At 40.6% G+C, this 24,987-nt stretch overlaps 1 protein-coding gene across 1 annotated transcript in view; it reads left to right on the top strand.

Moving 5' to 3' along the window:
* The window catches only part of slit3 (slit homolog 3 (Drosophila)), a 247,366-nt gene continuing 222,379 nt past the window's right edge, over positions 1-24,987 (top strand). Inside the window, exons 1-3 of the mRNA XM_030739309.1 lie at positions 1-719; positions 16,141-16,212; positions 21,131-21,202. Coding sequence (XP_030595169.1) covers positions 529-719; positions 16,141-16,212; positions 21,131-21,202 — 335 coding nt within the window. The 5' untranslated portion in view covers positions 1-528. The remainder of the gene's footprint in view (positions 720-16,140; positions 16,213-21,130; positions 21,203-24,987) is intronic.

The raw sequence follows: 24,987 nt of genomic DNA on the forward strand, positions 1-24,987 counted from the left end.
GTTGCGCCACTGCGCTTTCAACTTTTTTATGCTTACAACTCCTTTACTACTCTAACTTTTTTTTTTTTACTCCGTAGCAGCGGAGGGATGTTCCCTGGAAGGAGGTTACACCCCAGCTGAACATTCTCACCTTGGAGGGTTCAGAAGCTAGGCTCATAAGTTCTCGGAGAGTTTGTGAATGGGGAACATTTGGGAAAACTTTTACGCATTGAGCTGAGTGACGCACGAATAGATGTTTTATTTTTTTTTTTCCTAGTGTCATATCTACGTCTTCATTGTCTTAATTTTCGTCACTGGCAAAGGGATGTTTTAAGTAGACTCATATTAATCGAGTCTCTAGAAAGAAAGTTTTGTGAATTCGCGCAACAGCGAACTTAATTTGATTTCGGCTTCCATTTTTTAAAATTCAGTCAAAGACAAACGGCCTGTTTTCAACTTTAGCAGGATCCCCACTTTCACAGTGTCTACTTCACCCCCCGCGGATTTTCAATTAACGTCTGTTGGAAGTAATTTCAGTGGATTGCTATCATGCCTCCGACCGCGCCGGAGAAGCGCGCCGCGCTCTGCCGGGTTTGGGCTCTGGCTTTCGCTCTGCTGGTGTGGGCTACATCGGTGAATGGATGCCCACACAAGTGTAGCTGCTCCGGATCTCATGTGGACTGCCAGGGTCTGGGATTGAAGACTGTGCCTAAAGGAATACCGAGGAACGCCGAGCGCCTGTAAGAGCAGTTGCATTACGTTTCAACATGACTGTAATTGCGCAATTTTCCCACAAGTTCATCATAGAACTTAACATGCTTTGTAGGTAAACTGCATATTTTTGTAGAATATTTCATGAAGAGATTGTTAAAAACGAACAAAAATATTTCCACTGATTGGACACGTCAAACTAAGTCTAAACTCATTTGTGAAACATCTCGATGAAAACTTATCAAAGCCTTCATCACTTGCACGTAACGTGACTGATTTCATACAGCAGGCTACTGTAATTGCATCCATGTGCATCAACATCCCATTTAGTTTTTGAGGAAAATGCATTTATTTATTCATGTTTTTATTTAACCTTATAACCCCCGTCCTGTTTGTAAATCTATCTATTTGCCACGATTTTTACTCAGGCCACATAAAGCAGGGACTGAATTTTTATACAAAAGTGGATGAAGTGACTTTAAGAGAATGGCTGGCTCTATGGGGCCTTTAAAACTGATGAGGAAATCATTATTATTACAGTTTCTATTAGTGTCTTACTAAAAGTTTATGTCATACTGTGAAAAGTTAAAATACATTTAGTTTAAAATGCTGTAGCCAGATTGACTAACTTAATAGATGGCATGCAGAAAACTGCCCTAAACTCACCTGTGACCCTGCTGAATGGAGATGGTTAAGAAAACAGTTACAAAGCATCTTTTCAGAAAGCTTTTATGTATTTAGACAGGTCAAAAAACAAATGTGAGAAGATCCCCTTAAATTCTTTGTGTAAGACTTTCCAAAGTTTTGAGTTTTTCTAAAAACTGTGCTAGAGCCTCAGTAATTTGTCTAGAATTCAAAGCGATGATTTTCTCTTAAAGAATTACTTTTTTTATAGCCTGGGTGACAGTTTAAAATCATATTCATTCCTTAGGCAGAGACAGACCTCTGATAGACGCTGCTGCCACCTCCAGCCTGATCTTGACACGTATACATCAGCGCAGCCACACACATGCACTCACAAACACACACCTTTGCTCTTAAGGGATGGAAGTGATTATGCATGACAACGAAGCAGCCAAAAACCCTGCAGGGGATCAACAACAGACCTAACCTGAGACAACAAACACAATCAGTAGGCTTCTGAGGAAAGTGGGAGGTCATGTTTGTGAATATGTGTGTGTGTGTGTGTGTATGTGTGTGTGTGTGTGGATGTGGGGGGTACTGGTGGATATGAACATATGATTAGCATGTGTGCTTGCATTTTTACTTGTGTTGACTTGTTTTATATGTTTGTGTGCCTGCATGTCTGCGATGGCTAGTGTGATTGCTTTTCTTGTGTGTGTATGTATGAGTGTGAACAATGAACCCCCATACTTCTTCCATCCCATAGGGCTGTTGTGACCTCCTAGGACCTGTTGGCTTTTGCACAGCAATCCCCTGAAGACATTTACACCCTATGAAAATAAATAATTAGAGCAGGTTGTGATGGGGAGGTGGGATAAAGGGGTCCTCTGCGTCTCGCCGGGGTCCCGAGGGTGGAATATTTGGGGTAGCAGCGCCCCCTCCCTCCCTTTTTCATTCCAGAAACTCTGTTTATGTTTCTCTGATTTATCCAGGTCAGTGTTTCAGATGTGACTTCGGCCAAGAGTTGCTTTTTGCCTCCCTCTTTTCTACCTTCATCTTGTTCTCCCTCTGCAGATATATTTTAGGGAGTCTAAGTTGGGAAACATTAAAATGGATGAGATTCTAGTTCTAAAGGTTACAGCAGATACTTTGTTTTAAGAGAGATGAGCATTATTGCCCTAAGCAGGGATTTCAGTTTGACAGTTTGGATAAAGTTCATGTGGACAACAGATTCTTGTAAGAAAAAAAGTTTGCTAACTTCTGGGTAAAAATTGTACATTTCATAAAGTTTCTTAAGTGTTGAAAACTTCCACACTGACACATTTGGAGATTGCACAGGCCTAAGGTGCCAATTTATATTGTCAGATATTCTTAAGCAGAATCAATATGAGTATAGATATTTTTTGCCAATGTTTCTTAACTTGCTTTTTCTGTGGTATACTAACAGAGTCATCATTATAACTTCTTGTAAGTGATGTAATGCTAAAGGTCAATTTGTTACTTGTTATGACAGTGGTAATGTTGGGGTATAAGAGCCTTTTTCATGGTGGCAAAAACTGGCAACAAACTTAGACACTGAACTGAACAAATACACAAATACATACATTTAAATGTAATGAACCTCAGCCAAAGGATGTTCTTGATGTTAAAAGGCAATGCAGCGTTGCAGTGCCATAATAACTGGTTAGACCCTGTGAAACAGTGAGGCAGTGTATTATTTCATGTGCATTTAACAGAACAATCCACTAGTAATGTTCAAATGGTCACACAGTAACTGTTAAAAGATGCATCTGAAAGGTTGCACAAGGTGTAGAGCCCGGCTGATACATGATTTTTAAGATCGATATCAACGCCGATATTTGGAAATATCAGTCGATTTTTTTTTTTTTTTTTTTCTTTTCAGACACACTAAGCACAAACAGATTTCTCTAACATCTGTGTAGATTATGTGTAGTTATTTATGAGTCCATACCAAGATGATATGACAATACAGTTTGAAAATAATCTTGTTTTATTGTCACAACAAGTCTTGGATTAGATGTGGTCTGGTTTCGGTGTTTGTGGCGTTCCAAAAAAAAATTGCTGCCAACATGTGCCCTAAGGACAAACTATGCAACATCAACACAAAACAGGATTGAAAGGTGTTTCTCCCGTCTCTTCGTTACTCTTCTAATTTTCTAATATTGATAAATCAGCAAATAGCAAACATCGACAATATATCAGCCCTACAGGCCCTAATTAGGTGCCCCTTAAGATTAGAATTCATAGTGAAAAGAAAGAAGCTCTACATAAACTCCACCAATCTTTGTGACCCTTGTGTTTCATACAGTCATATTTTTATACTGGAAAGAAATGTGCACACCAACCTGAATAACGGTTCAGGTTTTTTGTCCATACCAGACCCATGGGAGCACAGAAAATTTTCATTATGGTTTTAGGCATAAAAGTTAAATTTTAGGGAAAGGTTGGGATTTAGGCTAAGAAAAAAAAAAAAAAGAACCACTGCCATCATTGTTACAATAATACAGACATGGCTAAGGTTATGAATTGTTCATGATTAAAAGAAACGCTAACTATCATTTTTAAAATGAAATGGACCCTATACATTTAAATCAACTCCCATCTGCCCCCAGTGTAGAATACAGCTTTATAACTGCATCCCCTTTGATCTTGTCGCAGTTACTATGGCCATTACGGGCACTGTCAATATCCTATTTTAGAGACTGTAGTCTCCAGGTCAGCCGAGGACTTCAGTCTTTATTTCTTTCCACCACTTAATTGGTTGAAAAGTAGGTGGGATTTCAGTTAGCCATGGCAGATTACTACTAGGACGACAGTCCTAGTAGTAATCCGTTTAATGTTAACTTGGTAATACCAATGTTCTTAAAGTTACAAAATTGCTTTAAGTATGTGAAAATGTCATTAAAGTCCTCCATTCTTTTCTGCTGTGATTTGTAAGTTTGCTTGTGTCTCTTGCTGAAATATTAAAAATATCATTTCCTGCCTCACCAATTTGCAGAACATTTCAGTGGTTGCTAGAACATGCATCGAGACCACAAAACATGTAGCATTTAAGACTTTCACCTTATCTTTACAGGAAAATATTTTTCAACTGCTACGTTGCCGCACCCTCTGAAGACACGTATTAAATCAAACTAATTCTGACAGACTGTGTGGAGGTTTATGAAACCACATGTAGAAATTCACTATTGAGTGAAGTAGAAGTATGTCACATAGGGAATTAAGAGAAAATGCAGGAATTTATGATATACTGACACATTTCCTACGGAACCATGGCTGCCAAAAGCAAAGATAATCAGTCAAGATGCACTGTAAAGCATGAAAACCACTATAATGGCCCTTTAACCTTAACAATTTGCCCCCACTTAGCCCTTTTATTACACATACTGCAAAAGTTTGACTCTTGTTTCTTTCTGCAACACGTGAAAGTGAGTAAGCAAGAGTCACAGTCCACCTGTCATAACCACAGAATCCATCTATTTAAAAGCCAAGTTTTCCTCACTATTGTAAACATTTGGAAAGGTTAACGAGAGAAAAACTGCGGTGGCCCCAACTGTTCACTTAACACACACACATACACACACACACACACACACACACACTCACATACTGCCAGCCTCAAAGATTACCTCAGGCCAGTCAATTCCGTAATGTTCTACTTGGGAAGCCACTTGAGGCCTCATTTGCATCTAATTTGAGTGGAGGGTTTTTGGGGTGGCTTAACAGGCTTAACGAGGCTGGGGTAAAGCGAATTGAAACATAAGAACAGCTTTTCTCTCTCGGGTTCAGTTCACACCTGCCCTACAGGGACTGCGTAGACACATATACAAAAATGCACTCTGGTGTGTTGATTTTTTTGAGCTGCAAATTCCAAACTGTTGCCTCAACTGCTGTGAAATGTGGGAGAAGCGAATGCTGTAAACTCCAGAGGGAGCTGAGCTGCAGTTTGGTTTTTGTCTGCAAGTGAGTGTGCAAGCTTTGCATGTTTTCGATCTGTCAGAATGTGCACGTGTGCATGATTGCATCTTCATATATGCTCTGTGTTTATAGTTGACTGGCTTCACCGCTGGAAGTGGCAAGTTTCCTCAGCCAGCTTCACACAAGCTGAATCTGAGTTTAACAGCCTGTTCTTCTGTTCCCTCGCTAACACCACTTTAAGTAAATTTTGGCAAGATTTTTACAGGCAACACCTTCAATGCTTTCTTTCTTCTCATCTAGCGTTTTCCCCATTCTGCCTTTTAATTTCCCTCCTCCTCCGATCTTTTTATCTTTATCTCACCTTTGTTTTTTCCAACATCTCTTGCTCTTTCTGCCCAGCTTCTTTTCTTCTGTACTTTTCCTTCTCTTCCTCCTTAGTTCCACCACTTTCTTTCTGATCCGCCCCCCCCGGACACACACACCATCAGTTTGCCAGCAGCATCTCTCCAATAGAGTTTTCACAACCCCCATTTCCCCTCAATGTGCCAACCTACTGTACCACAGAGCTCACAACAGTAGGATCCCCGCTGCTGCTGCTGTGTATGTGTGTGCATGCAATCATGTGTGTGTGTGTAGAATGGACACACACGCTTTAGCCCCTGCTTCTGGCTCTTATCAGAGCTTAGTGTTGATTGGCCAGTGGACGCTCTAACCACCACACCCTCGGCTATGAAACAGCATTTCATGGTGGGACTGGAATTTTGTGTGTGTGTGTGTGTGTGTGTGTGTGCGAGATCTCTGAATACTTCTGTTCTATCCTGTGCATGGAGCGGACCACCTAATTTGTGCTGACATAGTCCTAGTTCCCTAAATTTAGAATAATTTGATTGGATCAATCTGCAAAGACTAAAGTACTGTGGTGTAGACTTCCCAGCTACTTCAGGCTGTGTCTTGAATATTTATCTGACATCACTGCAAATAACAGTGTGTTGTATACAGCTGCTAGCCCCACCCGAGGAGTCTGATAATGTTAAGTCCAAAATGTATTCCAACTGTTTTGATGAGTCCCATGAATCTCAAGTTGTACTGGTTCCTTTTATGGGAACCAGGGAACTAATTATGTTGTTTGTGCAATATTTTCTGCACATGAATGAACACAGGCTTTGGTAACTGCTGAACTAAAGCCATCGTTCAGTGAAGACCGCTCTTTACTGTTATCGTGGGTATGATGATGATGTAATTTGTCTGAAGAGCAGCCGAGTGTTATTGCAATAGCAGACAGGGCTAAACTCAGAAGTAAAAACCACAGTGAGCTTGCTGTTCTCCAACAGCCTCTTAATGTCACGCCTATCATCCATGGCCATCTTGTGGTAACCACTTTGTGCCCTTCTAACTATGTTTGATTCAGTTATGGTATGCCAAATGGCACAAGTGAGGCTAACCAAAATTTAGGCTCCATTTCTAGGTCAGTGGGTGATTCTTTTCCTCAAGTTTCTCCAGCATGCGGGCACATGACCTTTCTATATAATGACTTTGCGCCTGCCAAAGAGGCAGCCAACTGGCACTGATAGTGGGCACTGCCCTTCTGGGAAATGGATCAAGCCGGATGCTAAATTAAAACATACACACATATTCAGACGTATTGTACAAACACAACACAAAGGGGTGCACACACTGGAGGGTACTGTACTTGTAAGGACTCGTGATATATAGGCTCTCACTCTAGCCTTATTCAATGGTACCAACAAACCCAGTTTTGAATACAAAGTTAATCCTAGAGCCTGACTGTTGAAGTGTGCACTGTGTATCTGTCTTTTCTACTCATCACATTAAATATTGTATCTAATTGTGCCAAAGTAATTACTGAGATTTAGGAACATTGTTGCCACGAAATATGACAAAGGGTCACATAGGGCAGCACGAATAAGCTTAGAAAGAGATTTGAGAGAGAACTGAGTTCAGCTTATTAGCGCAGCCCTCCACAACAGTCCCAGTTTCCCCATGTGGCCCCTTGGGAAAATTAAAAGCCCACCCCTGGACAAACCAGCTTTAACTAACACATTTCATTTGCAATATAAACTGGAAGAGAGCATGCCTGAAAGTCCCCCTTTACTAAGCTGGACCAGAAAAGAAGGTGTGTTAACTGTGATGGATGTGAACAGCGTGGGTGTTTATGTCACAGTTTGCTTTCATTTCCACTTGAAAGTAAGTTTTTTTTTAAACCTGGGGGTTGTTTTAACACCTGTATGATTAACTGACAGTTTGTAGTTTTTTTTTTTTTTTCCTTTTTCGCAGTACTGATGTCTTACGTAACCTCAGTAATTAACTTGTGGTTTATAGTAATATAATTACAAATAAGAGTCCTGATTTGATGGATACTGAAAAAAACAAAACAAAACAAAAAACCCAGCAAAAATATCCTTGGTGTAAAAGTCCCAAAACAGATCCTCACAAACACAGTACAAGAGACCACACATGAAAAGGTAGATAATCGACATGAAATGCATATACAAGAAGCACATAAGAATTTAGCTTGAGGTCCCACACATACAGTGCACACTAATCATTAGGCAGGCACAAGCTCATGCAGTTCACTCTCATGCATTCACCAGAAATAACATGAAACTAGTTAGATGGAAACTTTGACATATAATGAGAGAGAGAGAATTTGTGTCACATAGAAACAACCCAGAGTCACGAATGACCTCCTGTGACTTTCTGCTGAAACAGAAGCCCTCAGCTTGGAGGGCTTCAGATGTGTGTGTCATACTATAACGCCAGTATAGATTTGTGTGTGCGAGTGTGTATGCTGTGAGTTTGGAGTTGTTTGATGTTAACAAGCTATGCCACTGTTTTGTTAGGCTACTGTCACCAAAGCAACGGATTATATCCCTTCTGCAGGGACTTGATTTTCTCAGTGTGGGTTTCTGTGTGTACTCCTTCACTACACCTGTGTATATACATTTTTTAATGTATTTTTTTGTGGACATGTGGCAGTGCATGCAGTGTAAGAGTGCAACTTGCACCACAACGTTCAGTTTGCGGGCCGCTGTTCTGCTAGAGACTATTTATGTCAGGCTGGAAGCTCATGGAGAAATGGGTCAGTGCACGGTGCATGTGTGCATCAGTGTGTTTCTGTGTCTCTGTCATTCACATCCTCTTTCAATCTCTCATTCATCCTAATCTCATTCTCTTGTCCTCTTGTTCTCTCATTCTCATTTTTTTTCTGGCTTGGCCCCTGTTGAGGAAGCAGCAGGTCTTGTTCTTGTCAAGTGGCCTCTCAGCAGCCAAATTACCCCCCTCCACCCACACCCCAGCCCATTCACTTACAGTACAGCAGTAGTAAATCTAGACAAAGCAATGCAGCCCTATAAAGTCCTGCAAAGAAAAGAGCTAACCAAATACAGGGCTGGTTTACAGCCCCTTTGGCTTGTGACTCTGAAAGAAAGGGATGCTTTCAGGCGTCTCCCTAATGTGGTCAAGCTTGTGTGGTTAACAGCGACACAAAACTATGAATTTCTTGAGGTGGATCAGCATTAACTTTGAGTAGAGACTATGAGGGAAGGAGAAATAAATTGGGACCGACAGAAAACAAACCAATTGATGATGGAACACAGCGAGGAGATGTATTACTCTCTCGGATTTCAACAAAATCTAATCAGTCTGGGATATTAAATGTGAAAGCTGCATAACAAACAATTTAAGACTGAGACATGAACAGGAGAGAAATGTGGTGTAATAGATGAAGATGGCTTTAAAGCTCAAAGATGAGGGAGTGACGAGGGGAAAACAAATCCAATGAATAAAGCCGAATCAGACTGAGGCAGCGTTCAAAAAACCCCCAAAAAACTAAAGCACAGATTAGATGGGAGGGAGATGTATTGTGCATCACTAAGACAGGATTCCCCTTTATGGAGTGAAAGTGAGTGTCCTTCAGTCTGCAGTAAAGGAAAATATTTAACTGACTAATGGCTCTTTTATCTCCAGTGTCTCTGCCCCTGTTTGTTCCTTTCTACTTACCTTTGCTCTCTTTTCTGGTGCTCTCCTTGCATTTATTTAGTTTCAGATGGCATCCTTAGAATTCAGCAGATTGCAAAAGTCTAAAACAAGCCCATAGATTATTTATTTGTACAGAGGAAGATTTCCCAATAAGGGTGAGTGGGCGCAACTTAAAAATGTTAACTATCAGAATGTTTCTGAGAAGCGTGCACAGCCAACACACTAATAGTGGCGTCTTGCTCTAGCTGCGGGAAACCAATTAAGCAGACAAACTCTTGTTTTCTTGCCCAACCAAATGACAAACAATTGCTGCAAAGGCGGTAGCTGCAAATTTAACAAATACACAAAGATGTGCGTTGCATGTAGATACACAAATCTAATGATACAGGCAGAAGGAATGAGAAACGCTGTAGATGGGGAAAATTATGTAACGACATATGGAGTGAAGGAATGGGATACACTTAAAGACATCCAGTACAGGCATTAGATCACAAGCTTTTTTGTTTTACATGTTTTCTGGAGCAGCGCCAGAATTTTAGAAAGTCAAGAAAATGAAGTTATAAAGGTTGAGGCACCTACTGTGGTATTATTTTTTCATTTTTACATTTTCAAACATTTTAAGAAGATAAATTAGACTTCAGTGTTTTTGCTGACTGCTGTAAAACAACCATGAATCCTTTTATTTCTCTGTGTTTGCCCAAAAACATAGCCTTTAGATAACCTGCCTTGTGTAATTGTAAAAAGAACCTGATCTTGGCATCCTCAAAGCTACACTGTAGCTTGTGTTTGCACTCACTTGTTACTTTTTTTTTTTTGTGTATATGATGTGAATGCCCAGAAACCTCTGAGTGATGATTGTTGTATATCCCAGAAAGCAGCTCTGTAACAGGAGAGTGTTCACTACCTATTATCATCACTATGATAGAGATTCAAAACAGCAGTAAATGGTTGCACAGGAGACCAAATGTTCCACAAACTCCCCAAGTTTTCCAAAACACTGCTCTTGCAAACTGTTATAGGCAATACATAGACTCCAAGTGGAGGCCAGCATTGATCAAGTCATTCTTCTGAAAGCTTGTCAAGACTATACCTTTAAGTCACATATCAGAATCGTTTACACAGTAATTGAGATGGTGTAATGGAGTCCTGCACTTCACTTGGTCCAGGTTTCAGCCTGTAAAGAGAAATTCCTCATAGTGAGCTGGTTGCATAAGTGAGACAGTTAAACAGCACGTTAACATCCATCATTTAGTCAGACATGCTGAAGATCTGGACCATTATTTGTAAGCTGCTCCGTGATAGTCGATTTGTAGTTTATCATTTTAGACATTATGTGATCATGTTATTGCTAACCAAGCCTGTAACCCCCTTGAATAATTGTTGGACTAATTCTGTGTCTCACTCTTGTTAGTTATATATACTCTTGACTGTCCTTCCTGGCATATGCAACAGTCTATATATTTGTTTGTTATACATTTCATTGCTAGTACACTAACAGAGTTTTGCCTTACTTTGGTCTAATTGTGTTTGTGACATCTAAACTTTTTTCTCATACATTACCATTGAATTCATTTTCCAATACTGTTTTCACAGTCAAAACTGCTACACAGGCGACTTAATCTTCCCCCTTTATTCAGTGTGTGTTCCACTTGCTACATAGATGTACTCCTTAAAAGTGAGAGCAGAAGAGAGTGCTTAAAGCTGCCCTAGTTTGCATTGGCTAAATGTAATATCTAAACTTTTGAAGTGGATGGATTTCAGCTATACCAGAGCCAATTTCAAAGCAGCATGAACACCTGGCCTGAGTGTGGTGAGCACAGAGCTTAGAGGAAAGGAAGAAGAGGCAATTAGGATTCCTTGTGTAAGTGGTAGATTTAGAGAATGAAATTGAGCATATCTATCTAAGAGCGAGAAGGATGGAGAGCAAAAATGAAGGAGTGAAAAAGTGAAGCGGCACAAGAGCTTTTGGAAAATACACGAGATTAGCACAGGAAGCGAATGCTTTAGGAAATGAGGTGTGGGACAGAGGTCAACAAGGATGAAAGTGAGTGAAAGAATGGAGGAAGAGAAAGATGGCTATGGTAAGCACAATAAACATGCAGTGCTTGATGGAGGGAGAGAAAAAGTGGAAAGAGGAAATGTCGCAGTGTCCGAGACTGATAAAACAGAGAGAGGAAACTTTGCTGCTTTATCTTTATTCTCTATTGTTACAGATAGAGGGGGAAAAAGAGGGACAAAGTTCAAGAAAACAAAAACCAGACAGACTGAGATACAGGGTCAAGGTGAGAAAGAAGGACAACTGACTAGCCAGCAACCTGACATGTCAAAACTTTAAGCTCATGAACTCTGATAATCTTTCAGAGTTTACAGTGGCAGTTTTATCCTCATCCCATCAAGCGTTTGGGAGGCAACTGATCTTTCATTTGTTTAAAAGTCCTTTCTAAAAGTTGTATTCTTTCTCAATAGCAAGTCAATAAAAATTGTCCTGTAAGCTAACCAGTCCTGCTGCCACCTCCACCTCATACACACTGTGCATGTGCATGTGTCAACCAGTATGCCACCCTAAGACAGCTGGACTGTAAGGTTCACTGCTCAGTGGTCCAGAGTGAGATGTGGCGGGGGCTGATTGTGCCTGTGTGTGCATGTTTTTGTTGAATGGTGTATTAATTCCTTGGACACCTGCTGTTTGCATTCTTCTCTTACCCCCCCTTCCCCCATCTTACCTCTGCCTGTAATGGAAACAACGGTTAGTGCTTTTGTGCTTTTCTGACTGCCGACTGTTAGTTTAACTTTTGACGCAAAGTTAAGCTTTACTGCTGGGTGGGCCGCAGACCTAAGCTTTAACAACCAGGTTCAAGACCAACGGCCGCCTCATGTCTTTGGAGGTTCTCCCTATCTTAAAGTGGCTCTCATTTTGGAGACCTTTTCAGTCTAATCTAGCTCGTCTTTTTTCACTGGCTGTGATTTTTAAAAATCATATTAAGGTTGCATGTGCACACCTTCGCTGTTTCCAAGACATTAAGACTGAATTTACTAACTCATGTAAAATATTGTAGGTTTGTGCATTTTATTTTGTGAAATTCCACCTTTCTGTAAGTGTTTGAAGTGCATCATTTAGTTAAAATGAACAAATGTACATTTTATGAACGGGGAATTACCATTTATTGTTTAGTTAATATTATGCTGGTTTTCTTACCTCATAACAGTGCTGTACTTTTTTTCACAGCTTTTTCTGATTATATCACTGCCAAATAGTGTGTTATCCATCCAAAATTTTCATTTAATTTCATGCCACATTGTGTGTGTATCCTTTTATGGCAGCAGTGTAGACTCCACAGCTTTTAGGTAATAATGTTTGATAGGGTTCTGCCATTGTGCTCTACCTGGAACTGTATACTCAATAATTGTTTAATTGCAAAGCAATCTCCTTGGTAAGAGCAGAAGTTTCCACTGTGAACATAAGAAAGATGGAGATAAGGAATGAGAGATTAGAAAAAGAGAGAGAGAAAAAGAAAATAAGGGTAGGAAAATTGTAGCCAAGTGTAAAAGAGTGAGAGATTGAGATAAAAGAGGAGAGATTAGGGGCGGAGAGGAAAAACAGATGAAGGTGAAGAAAAACTGTTTAGTCAACTGTGAAACAGTGAAAGATAAGACATGAAAGATTGAGACAGTGAGAGACTAGAGGGAGATTACTGAGAAAGAGAAAAGTGGAGAGGAAGGCTGGGAACACTGGGTTAAAGCTGGCTGTGAGGGACTGACAGAGTGACATTAGAGAGCAGTGATTGGAGAGAGATTTAAGATGGATGCGGAAGAGGATGGAACTTAAATAGAAAACTGACTGTAACCAAGGGTAAGCTATACATTCACTGAACACTTCATTAGGCACACCTTGCTGTTACTGGGGTGGACCTCCTTTTGCCTTCAGAGCTGCCTTAATTCTTCATGCCATACATTCATCAAGGTGCTGGTGAGTGTGGAGGCCATTTGAGTATAGTGAACTGCCATATGATTGGCTGAACAGGCTGTTGAACAGTTGAATGGGTGTACCTAACATACACTCACCAGTCCGTTAGGCTGGTCTTCTCTTACTGTATGGAAGGTAAGGGGAGATAGGAGGAGGGTAAGACAGGGAGGAGAGGATGGATAGAAGTAGCGTGGTGGGGGAACAGACATTTTCTGACTGGATGCTGCCTCAAATTCACTCAAAAGTGAACTAAAATTACATATCAACAAGAAAAACAGTTTGTTTCTCAATCTGTGCAGCTCCTTCTTTATGTTCAAAATAATAAATCAAAGCTGTATTGAGTTTTTCACACATCCAAGAAGGCTTATCAAGTAATGCCCGCGCCTTGCTTTCCAAGGAACTGGCAAATGCAAACACTGTGAAAGCCTTTGACAAGAACCAGCAGCATTCAGTCTGGATGATGATGAAACAGCTCGCTGTCAAAAAACTTATCTGGTGTCTTGAATGAACTGGCAAGATGGATGAGACTCAGCAACAACGTAAATTTTCCTTCTACGTTCATCGTTTTCGGCTCAGTGCTTTAGTGAGCTATACCTGAGCTATACCTAAGCAGATGGAAGTGTTCAAACAGATGAGTCTTGATTGTTTATGTTATACTCATTTCTGAATGCATCCGTTTACTGACAGAGAGCAAAAGTTGATTTCAGCAAGAAATGTTGGCTGCACTCAAATCAGAGGCACCCAAACCCCTAGGCCTCTGATGTGCTTTGACAGATTGGAAAAACTTTATTAAACACGAATTGATAGTGTCACACATAAGCATATAGTATACATTGCAGGAAACAAATACTTACCTTCAATTTACTTTATTTATACAGTTTTGTGGTCATGTGGTTGCCTGTGGTGGTGTTGTTCCAGCAGACATCCATGGAACAACAGTAAGACTCCTTTTAACCCATTTTTGGGCTCCACCAACACATGAAGAAAAAAAATTATGCTAAATGCTTTTCAGTATTCACCAGCTAGTCGCCTACTTTGCCTTTCTGCTTTTCATTTTATGCCAGTAAGTAATTACTTGATTAATAAACACATTATTATGGAAACAAGCTTTTGGTGTGTCTGGAAAAGAGGTGGACACACCAGGTGGTGAGAGGTGAGAGGTGGCAGTGGTGAGAATGAACCACACAGACCTTTTTCTAGTAGTGTGAATGAGTCTGAAGTGGACCTTTAGCTGCTGTGTGCTACTTGTGATAAAAAAAAAAACAAAACTGGAAAATATCTGAAGTTCATGCGCAAAAATATTGTATGTGATATTGTCGTCCGATCTATTGTTTAGATAAAATATTCACATTCAAACCCTTTAAAGCTTTTGTACGCAGATTTTCTCGTTTCCTTTCATATGTTTGAATGTAAACACAACTATGTGACAGAAATTATTGTTGCTCATGATTTAAGCCAGCTTTTCTTCACTGCCTCTGATGTGCTGGGAGGGAAAGTCATTTTTGTGACCTCCCATTGCTGCATATGAGATATTGTATTTATTCATTACTCTGGAGCCCTTGCAAGAACACCCTGCTGGACCACGGACTCCATTTTGGGCTTCAGAGAACTGGTCTGGCCTACAGCAGCCTTCCCTGTCACAGGCTGGGGAATGGCTCTTATTAGTGGCCCTTGCTATGTCAGCTCAGGGAAGCCTTTTGAAACCTAATATGGTCTTAAATCAGATTTATAAATGTTTAGGTGTATTATGAAAAACACACACGCTGCCTGCGTTGCAAAACCCAACTCTATTTGCGTGTGTGTGTGTGTGTGTGTGTGTGAGTGAGTGAAAGCTTTTGGGAGAGTTCTGTGTGTGTAATAAGAGAGAAAATTGTGTGTGTTGTTTGTCTGTGCCTTTCTTTCTGTGTGTGAGTGTGTTTTTTTTTTTTTTCCCCTTGCCCTAATTCCTGCAGTGCGACAGCGTTTCAATAAACATCAAACCCGTATAAAGGGAAACCCAGTCTACACATACACACACACACACACTACACACACACACTCTCGGCAGTCAGTTACATTGCAGTATGTATTACATGTGCACCCGTAGTTAAAACAGATGAATGACACTTAGGAAACATGATAAGATTTTAAACTGTGATGATGAAAGAGAAAATAATTCCCCCCCCCCCCCCCCCCCCCCCCCTCCCCCCCCCCCCCCCCCCCCCCCCCCCCCCCCCCCCCCCCCCCCCCCCCACCCCCCCCCCCCCCCCCCCCCCCCCCCCCCCCCCTCCCCCCCCCCCCCCCCCCCCCCCCCCCCCCCCCCCCCCCCCCCCCCCCCCCCCCCCCCCCCCCCCCCCCCCCCCCCCCCCCCCCCCCCCCCCCCCCCCCCCCCCCCCCCCCCCCCCCCCCCCCCCCCCCCCCCCCCCCCCCCCCCCCCCCCCCCCCCCCCCCCCCCCCCCCCCCCCCCCCCCCCCCCCCCCCCCCCCCCCCCCCCCCCCCCCCCCCCCCCCCCCCCCCCCCCCCCCCCCCCCACCCCTTTTTTTTTTTTTTTTAATTGGAAAATTTGTTTTTCAATAAGTCACCGCAGCGGGAGCCCTGCATGAACAGAAGTTTCTTGTTGCTTGGTTTGCTTCTGTTTGTGTTTGTGTGCGTGTGTACTTGTATGTATGTGTGTGGGCCCATATGCTGTGGAGCATTCTCACGCCCTATCCTACTGCCACATTTACGAATTTGTCTGAGCAAGCACACACAGGCACACAAATATGGACAAACACATATGCACGTAGTGGGTGCTCATTTGCTCTTTTAGCTTTTCTTTTTATATGAAACTTTGTGCTTTTGAGATTGTATTATAACTGCATTATACTAAGTCCCTGGTATAATTTAATTTGGATGTATTTCTTGATTGGATAAGTCATTTTTAACCTCTGTGTTTCTCTCTATAGGGATCTGAATAAAAACAACATCACCAGAATCACTAAAGTGGACTTTTCTGGTATCAAGAACCTCAGGATTCTGTAAGTTTCTTTCCTTTCTTATTTCAGTGTTCTGGTGGTTTTTATACGTGTTGATAATACTCAGAGAATTCAGATTGCAGTCAGTGGTTTTAAACAAATCAGGAAGTATAAAGAATGCATTCTACAGGTTGCAGGTAACCTTGCAACCTGTAACATTTTGTTTTCACAGATGTGCTGCGGTGCTGACATTTCCTTGACATTACCTCACTGAGCTGTATGTGAGAATACAAATGTTTGATTGCACAGTAAAAGTGCCTTTGTACTGGGGAGCTGTGCTACTAGCTCCCCAGTACAAAGTCTGTATAATGTCCGATTGCACCTATGTGACAACAGAGCAGGTAATTGTGTGGTGAGCTTACAGCGGGCCGGTGGGAATTGTGTCCTGCCTTCAATGCACTCTACCCAGGCAGCCACTTACCTAAACCAACCTGAGATTTTCCTGGCAAATAGAATCCTTCTGAAGCTGACTGTGTCCAGTTATGTGCTGCACGTGAGGAACCAGCTCTTGTGGATAGTTTGCTGACCTGACTCTCCTGATATCATCCAAAATTCAAAACACCTTTAAACAACTCACCAAACAACTTACTTTTCATTCAGGTCCAAAGTTGGCTACTATGAGGTTGAATCCACCAGGTACACTGCCAGCTTCTATTCTGTCCTCCTCTGTTTAATTCCTCATTGTGACCTGTATTCGGGTCTTTACAAGGAATCCCATTAACAAAAAACTTCCATGCTGGAGCAATTAAGCAAATGCTATATTTACCTAATGGGCCTGTATATGGCTATAGGGGAAACAAGTCTCTATAAAATAAAGTTTCCCATCCTAATGAGGGCTTTTAGAACAGGAGAGAATGCAAGTGTACTATCCAAGGAGTTGAATTTCGCAATTACTGGATATTTACAAGGTTAAATAATAGAGTAATGGTGAGCTGATGTGCCATCAACGAGCAGCAAGACTCCCATTTACACAACAGCAAGATGTTGAACCTGGTAAGGATGTGATGATGGGGAAACTAAGTAAAGCAAATTCTGCACAGTTCATACTGAAAGATTTAGTCACTGTTCCTGTGAAAAATTATGAGAGTTAAATTAGACTCCCATGTCTCTCTAAACAATAGTTTGGGAATGCTGACTTTTGCAATTCTGGGAAAACCAGAGTACTTGAAAATCTGACTTTCATGGTTCCTCAGAGATGGACAAACGGAACAAATTCTAATCATATCTGTGGAATTATCATATCTAATCATATCTGCAATGCAGTGTTTAAAAAAATAATGTTGGTCTGGAAGCAATGCTCACTGACAGTATCCATATCAAACGTTTTCTTCTAACCACAAACAGATTCGTTCAGGCACATCCAGCCTGAATTAATTTCATGTGTCATAACTGGAGATTCCAACTATCCTGATATTTTATCTATTCAGAAATTGCCTTGTTTCTGCAGCCTGAAAAGGGAGCTGAAACATCTAAACCACTCTGGCCAACATTACCATTGTACCTGCTGGAAAATGTATCCAAATTATAAACTTTATGCGTTTTTTTTTGTAATTTTATGGCTTTACTTGTCTGGCTTATCACGTCTAAATGCCTACACTTAGTCGAGATTGACTGCTCATCTCCTCTCGGCTGTCCTAATTGAGTTCAAGGGCTCTCTCACTCCTTTGCTTTAAGTGGCTGAAATCAGTGTGTATGTGAGGGCTTTAATAACTATAATCACCGCTGGCTGCATGCAGTTTCCCTCCTCACTCTGTTTTAACCAATCCAGCAGATAAAAATAAACTTCCAGTACAAATCCACTGAGGAGTGGAAATGAGTTGTTTGTGCTTGTAAAGACATCTGTTTATTCATATTCCTAATTTAGGGACCAAAGTGAGTTTTGGAACGCATGTCAGTCATTGTGTCAGGCTTTATTTGCACTTGAGTGTTTAAGTAAAACACAGAAAAACTAAAGATGTAAGTGTTTGCATTCTGTGTACATGAAACAGGGTGAGAAGGACCCACTGGGTTAAAAAAAAAAAGCTATGTATATGTGTGTGAGTTGAGTGTGGCAAGCCAGCAACTCGTTTCATGTGGTTTGTGATAAACTGCTGTGACATTTCTCCACTCTGAATCTCTGAAAGAAATTGGGAGGAGACGACTCGGGGAAGAGGAGATGGTCTGAGAAAGCACACTTTTAGAGACGTACATATTCTTGCGTGTTGTGTGCATTTGGGCAGAGGACCAAAAGTATACGTGGTCACAATACCCAGTAGCCTCTGCTCTTATCTTTACTTTAATAAGTATCGCTGTTGTATACCAGAACCCGGTCTCATTGTCATCTCAGCCATATGTGCCTCCTATGGGAAAACTTTGGATGTAGTTTAAAGCTTCTAACATTTTTCCCAGGGTAGGTTACAGAAAAAAAAACAAGTATAACTCCTAAATACCCCTGCTTACATACGGGCTGTAATTACTGATAATTTGTCTTGTAGAAGGACTTGTCTGCCATTACATGTAATCTGACTTCTGTTAAAAACATCCAAACAGCGAAATGATCTGGTCGTGTTTATGCATCACCAAAGTTCACGGGGTGCATAAAATGAAAATCTCATAATTAAACTGATTTGTGCTACTTTAAGTCTTCCTAATCAATCAATCAGACTGCCTGCTGTTTTCTGATTAAACATGTAATATTATTTTGTGTTCATGCAAAAACATAGAATTTGATTTCGCAGTCTGGATATTCTTTAAATTCTCCCAAAAACGCTTGCTCCTGCATGCACACTACGTGAGCAACGCTTAGCCTAACATCTTTGGCAGCCTCACTTTGCAAGATTTCTTCCAGATTGCGGCGAAATTGAGTAATTCCAAACAAATTTAGTTGTAGGTGAAAACTTGTACTTGATATTGAACATTTGGCTGGGGAAAGTTAATGTGGTTTCGCCCATTGTGTGTAAACAATAAGTGAAGTTAATATCCCCTGAAGTATTTCCATATTTCCTTCAGAGGCCAAGTTCTCGCAGTTTGCCATAAGGTAGCGTGACGTCATTGTTCTTTTTATAACAGCTGACTGAGTTATTAGACACTCCAGTCCCCACACACATGAATTCAATTCACCCCCCACCCCCACATCTTTCTCCATGTCTCTGTGGATGACTAATGCTCGATGCAGACCAATATAAAAACAATACCTCATCTGAGCGATATGCCAGCATTGACTCCTCTCGCCATGTGTTTGGCTTGACATTCAGGCCTTTCTAAACTTCATTCAATAAATCAGTGTGCGGCTGATCTCTCATTTGGACAAATAAACTTTGAAAGTGATTCAGAATTATGCCTTGATTTAGCATTCCCTGGAATACACAGGAAATGCTTTTCTATAAGGACAGAAGGAAAAAAAGCCGCTACGCTGGAATGAACATGCTGTATTAATCTAGGCTTGATTGTAAATTATGATTAATGCTGGAGTCAGAAATATGCACATGTTTACGTGTGTTTGCGAATTCTTGCTACCAGTGCATAACTCCTTACCTGCGTTTATGCTTTACATGATTACACGCATACCTGACAGCGTGTGTTTTTACCGGTCAGTATGTGTTTGCCTTTGTCGATAGTTTAGGCTTGTTTCTGTTTGGAAACTGATTTAAAATGCTCAATAGAAGGAGCCGATATAATTTTTCTTTTTCCAGTTCACAGCAAATATTACTGATGATTTTTGGAAAACATTTGTATAAATAAAAATTTAAAAAAAAGCTTCCTGTAATCAAGAGTTATTTTTCCTGGAAATTATTTTTTTATACAAAATGAAGACTATTGTGAGAATAAGCCAATTACCATCTCACAGCGTGCCAGGGTTTCAAAAGTGTTTCAAGATGCACTGACTTTTTTTGTTTATATGTTTACATATTTTATATTCGTGGATCCTGCGAGTGTGTATGTCTGAGTCTGTTATCTTTCATCCAAGTCCAGCATATCTGTGTGTGTCTGTGTATGACAGACCATGGATTAATGGCTGCATATGTAAACATTTTCTTTGAAAGAATATTTAAAGAAGAACTATGCCAAAACAATTCAAAGTACACATGGCAGGCCAGACGGGGATCTTTGTGAGATGACTTCTTTAGTCTTTGGCTGTCTCTCACTTGCTCCAGCCTGTCATTCTGCATCTTATTGTTTGTATCTTTCTTTCCCTTTTCTCCACCTTTTCTTTTCAATTCATTTTTTTTCCCATCCTCTTTTCTTCATCCTCACATCAGCCACTTTCTTTTCTTCAGTTTCCTCCTCCCTGTCTTCCTCTCAGGACATGTCACTCTCAACATCCTCAGACAGAAATATAAACACGCATATCAGTTGAGATGTTCTCTCTCCATTTCTCTACCCCATCTGGAAAACCTTAGTTTAGCCCCCAAAACATGACAACAGTGAAGGGGGGGGGGGGGGATGTGTTACACTGAGAGCGTCATGGAAAAGACTGAAGAGAAATGGAGACGATATCAGCTGAAGAATGGGAGAGAGATGGGTTGTTAATTGCTGCTTTTGGAGTGGGAGGCTGTAACATTTGTAAAATACTTTGTGTCACAAAATGTTTCAGGCCAGATTCGTGCGTTCAGTGCACTGATTGCTTGTTTATGTAACCACTTTTTAAAATGTGCAAGTGTCTCTAATTGTTTGCACTGGCCAGAAAAATACACTTATCTGTTGTTTCTGGCTGGAGATGGATATTCCCAATTCCTCGAATGCCTCTCAGTTTGATATTTAAATAGAATCATTTTAAAGACATGCTTACTGAAACAAAGTTACTGACACAAAGGTGGGTATGACTGTTGACTTGTCATGACCACTAAAGACTCACAGAACATATCTGCTTGTATTGCCTTTGCATTTATAGTCCTAAAACTACAACTGACTTTTTTCTCTGTTTTTTTGCCTGTCACTATAGTCATCTTGAGGACAACCAAATCACTGTTATCGAGAGAGGAGCCTTTCAAGACCTAAGACTGCTCGAGAGACTGTAAGTATATATGCCATTGCACACTACTTCTTATAGTCTGCATATGAGAAGAGGTAGTGCAAGCTAAATTGGTATTTTAATAATGATAATAATGATAATACCTTTAATTTATAACACACTTTACATTTTAAAAAACCTCAAAGTGCTACAAAACAAAAAACATCATAACAAACAGTAAAAGAATAAAACACACTAAATAACAGACCATGGTGTAAATTAAAATACACTAGGGTGTAGATAAAATAGCTAAGAATTATGCACACAGATTAAAAGCTCTTATAAAAAGAAAAGTCTTTAAGCCCTTTCTAAAACTGTCCAAAGTTTGAGGCGCTCTCAGTTCAAATGGAAGCGAGTTCCATAGACGAGGGGCAGCCACACAGAAAGCCCGGTCACCCATGGTCCGTAAATTTGTCCTTGGTGCGATGAGAGAGTTTGTGTGAGCCGATCTGGAGGAGCGTGCCGTACATTTTAAAGAAAGAAGTTCTTTAAGATAGGAAGGGGCATTGCCATAAACACATTGATAAGTAAGAAGAGCGACCTTATAGTCAATCCTGTAAGAAACAGGAAGCCAGTGGAGGGACTGAAGAGTTGGTGTAATATGATCATATTTGCGAACTCCCTTCAGTATCCGGGCCGCAGTGTTTTGAATGTACTGGAGTTTCTGAAGACTCTTGTTGGGGATACCGACAAAGAGTGCATTACAGTAATCCAGTCTGGATGAGACAAATGCATGGACCAGTTTCTCTGCATCTTGAAGAGTTAAGACAGGGTGGAGTTTTGCAATATTGTGAAGGCATGCAAAGAACCCCACCAGGGTCCTGTGATCTGTGAACACAAAACCGCTTTGCTGTTTTTTTCCATTTCAACACAAGTGTACACACCTTTGATTTACTGCTGCTTTCTTGCTGTTCTGTGTAGCATATTCACTGACAGAGACTGTAGTTGACTGATATCCAACTCCTTCCACTTCACACACTGCCTTGGAATCTCCCACAGGTGCCACCTTCCTCCCTGCGTGTGTGTGTGTGTTTGTAATCTGTCAGTTCACACCAAGACTCAAGTAAACAAAATCGAGGTGTTGGCGTACAACACAACACTTCCCCCCACACACACCTGCATGTTTATGACTCCACGTTAAAGCGATGACGGGATGACAGCTTTCCAAAAAAGATGATTTTGTTGCACAATACAAACTCAGAGTGACACAATTTGAGTGTTAGATCTTTTGAAAATGAGTGCCTTCCATATTGAGGGTCTTCAACTGATGAGAACAGCACTTCTAAATCTCAGAACAGGCTTTGTTTTTGTGTTTTCATCATCTGTTTTTTTCCAATTACAGTACCGGTCAAAAGTTTGGTCACACTCACCCGTGACTGGTACTGTGTTTTTGCAGTTATTGAATGAATACCATAAAATGATTTATTTTAACAGTTTTTTTTGTTGGTTGTGAAGCAGTTCACAAGAGCAACAATAGGAAGGAAGGAAAAATCGACTTGACACATGGATGGTATTTTAGCTACATGCTGTAGAGTGGAGACAAGAGAGACAAAGCAGTTAGTTCACTGCAGCTGTCAGCAGGGTTCTCCTAAAATACAGATATGCTGAGTGACAGAGATGTGTGTGTCTTCCCTGTAAATGGAGGTCACACATATGATGTGAAGGTTTGGGGCCACTGGCCGCTTTAATGTTAAAAGGCTCCTTAATGCAGTGTGTCGGGACGGGTGAGAGGTTAGGGACGAGAGGTGAAAGGATGATGGGAGTCTAAACAGTTGTCTAAGTCAATTCAATATATGCTTTTGTGCTATTTCAGTCAATTTTGAAATCAAAACTGATTGAAATTACATGTCCAAATTAAGCACCCAAGCTTGTTTAAGGATGGCGCTTTGCACTCCATAGTTAATCTAAAGTTTTAAAGGGAAAAAACTGCTGCAGTGGACTAATGGTAATAACAAGGGTCCTGCATTTTTGACTTTACTGATAGTAAAATGGTTTTTAAAATGCTTACTTGACAGGGTCTCTGATGTTGTGTCTGCCAGGGTGAAAGGTTAGGGGTGAAGGGCCCTGGCGATGAGTCTATGTGATTTATGGAGTCACAATGTGAAAAACATGGGGCTTATTTTGTCATCCCCTTGGGTCAGGACATTCATAAACACTCGATGCATGCCATGTGTGTTTTATACAATAAAACAACAGGAATCGGACGTTTGTTAAAAGGTATATATATATTTTTTTAATATAATTTATTTTGTTTTTTTGAGACAGAAACTGCTCAGTACGATTAGTTTTAGTCTCCAAACCATTTTGTTTTTTTATGTGATTCTGAGTAACAGGGATAATTTGCCAAAACATTAAATGGCCATAGACATGTGGTTTGGTGTTATTTCAAAGATTCTAAGTAGGCAAAAACCTCATCATTAATGCTAAAAAATACACAAAGAATTATTCTCTTGAAACTATATCTGTTTGGAGCAAATGTCTTTGAATGACTCATAACTGTAACGGTAATCGTAGCTGATCATGTGCTTTGGTCACATACAGTAATAGCAGGTATTTTCTATATTATTTCAAACGGTGGATATCTTATTCTTTCCATTGGTGCGCACAGGAGTGAAAGTCACAGTCTTATTATCATTATCACCGGGGTTAAAAGGTTGGTGTCTGTGTCTTCTCCAGCACAGATCCTACATTGTGACCCTGTGACCCTCCACCCCTCTTTTCTTTCCTTTTTCCCTTCCACGCCTCGTTTCTCAGCCTAATGCTTTGGTAGCCCGATAACACTTTTACTCCCTCAGCTCACGCTGTCTTCATTTATCTCTGCTTTAGCTAACTGCACCTTTCTTTTGCACACATGCACACACAAGGAGACGTCTTTCATCCTAACACACTCCATCTCCTACTGTCCCTCTGTTCATCAACCCCCATTCTTCCACTCTCTCTATCTTTTTTTGACTCTCATCCCCTTGTAATTCAATGCCATGTGTTCATCTAATCTTTTATCCAACCTACTAAAACAGGTAATGGATATGAAACATGTAACGGATATGAATATTCTGCATATAAAGTCTGACTGAATATGACAAAAATGTATGTAGAAATAAGCATTTCTGTGTAAATACATTTGTTTACGTTTTTGGTTACATTTGTCATATTGTGAACAAATATATGTATTTTTCTGCATTTCAAAAGCCTTTTATGATTTTTTTGTAGGGTTGTCACAATACTAGAATTTCAAATTTGATGCAGTACCCAAGAAAATACTCAGTATCTGATACTATTTTTGATTCCACAGGGGAATAAAATGCCAAAAACATAAATTTTTTAGAATAAAGATTAGATCACTGGTTTGTGGAAATGTAGTTTTTGCTTATGGTGACTTTGCATTATATTTCCATTGCTGATCAGACAGATTTGGTAAAGGTAGGCTGCCAGTGTTTCTGTGTGGTTGCTGGTAGACTTTTCTCTGCTTCAATCTAGGAGTGTAACACTTATAGACACAAATAATTGGTACTGTGTTAAATTAACGCTGTCTATTAATGTTGCAGTTGGACAGGACTGATAACACTTGTTGCCCTGCTCGCTACCTTAATGATAACTTAACAGGCAGGTAATCTCTGCAGTTGCTTATAGTTAAATGGCAAACATGAACACTTATGTACTTGAATACTGTTTAAACAGAAGCTTTACTAATCTTATCAAATTCTTCATAAAGACATAAAGAGTGTCAGTCTTTAAGGTACTTTGCCAAGTTTGTTGCATTACTATTAATGTGTTCATCTGGTAGTGGG

Source organism: Archocentrus centrarchus, chromosome 10 (genome assembly GCF_007364275.1).
Source record: "Archocentrus centrarchus isolate MPI-CPG fArcCen1 chromosome 10, fArcCen1, whole genome shotgun sequence".
Classification (NCBI taxonomy): Eukaryota; Metazoa; Chordata; class Actinopteri; order Cichliformes; family Cichlidae; genus Archocentrus; species Archocentrus centrarchus.